The sequence below is a fragment of the Lottia gigantea genome (assembly GCF_000327385.1).
Source record: "Lottia gigantea unplaced genomic scaffold LOTGIsca_87, whole genome shotgun sequence".
Lineage (NCBI taxonomy): Eukaryota > Metazoa > Mollusca > Gastropoda > Lottiidae > Lottia > Lottia gigantea.
This window is the reverse complement of record NW_008710867.1, coordinates 6,290-7,328: the sequence shown is the minus strand read 5'-3', so window position 1 is coordinate 7,328 and position 1,039 is coordinate 6,290. Positions and strand designations below refer to the sequence as shown.

The window sequence follows — 1,039 nt, the reverse complement described above, 5'->3', positions numbered from 1 at the left end:
TAAAATAATGGGCTCGTCCTTCAGAATGCGTTCGATTGGTAATGCTGTGAGCAATCGAGTCGTAAACTCTAACGAAAGCTGTTATGTACTTGGTCCGAAACTCGCTTTTTTTAGGCTTTAGGCTTTCCCCATGTCCAAACCTACCATCATCTTAGTACTTGTAAGGTGAAAAAACACACGTCTAGCAGCAGGTCCATGTCCAGACCACTTGGCTTAGATCTTTCCTGAATTATCTATACCTACTTACAGCTGGGTATCCCAGTCTTTAACTTGAGTAATAAATGTATCCCAGTCTTTAACTTAAGTAGTACATGTATCCCAGCCTTTAACCTGAGTAATAAATGTATCCCAGTCTTTAACTTGAGTAATAAATGTATCCCAGTCTATAATTTGAGTAATAAATGTACACCAGTCTTTAACCTGAGTAATAAATGTATCCCAGTCTTTAACCTGAGTAATAAATGTATCCCAGTCTTTAACCTGAGTAATAAATGTATCCCAGTCTTTAACTTGAGTAATAAATGTACACCAGTCTTTAACCTGAGTAATAAATGTATCCCAGTCTTTAACCTGAGTAATAAATATATCCCAGTCTTTAACTTGAGTAATAAATGTATCCCAGTCTTTAGCCTGAGTAATAAATGTATCCCAGCCTTTAACCTGAGTAATAAATGTACACCAGTCTTTAACCTGAGTAATAAATGTATCCCAGTCTTTAACTTGAGTAATAAATGTATCCCAGTCTTTAACTTGAGTAATAAATGTATCCCAGTCTTTAACTTGAGTAATAAATGTATCCTATGTCTTTAACTTGAGTAATCCATGTATCCCATGTCTATAATTTGAGTAATACATTTATGCCCAAGCTTTATTTTGAGTAATACAAGTATCCCAGTCTTTAACTTGTGTAATAAAGGTANTTCCAAATTTCAACTTGAAAAAAAATGTATCCCAGTCTTTAACCTGATTAATAAATGTATCCACAGTCTTTAATTTGAGTAATAAATGTATCCCAGTCATTACCTTGAGTAATAAATAC

General features: G+C 34.0%; 1 protein-coding gene across 1 annotated transcript; it reads left to right on the top strand.

Moving 5' to 3' along the window:
- Positions 1 to 252: 252 nt before the first annotated feature.
- LOTGIDRAFT_133944 (hypothetical protein) lies at positions 253 to 810 on the top strand (the record flags this gene model as incomplete). The annotated part of the gene is made up of 1 exon (XM_009067829.1): positions 253 to 810. A coding segment is annotated over one exon (558 nt), but the record flags the coding sequence as incomplete, so codon positions are not given.
- Between the last annotated feature and the right edge of the window lie 229 nt (positions 811 to 1,039).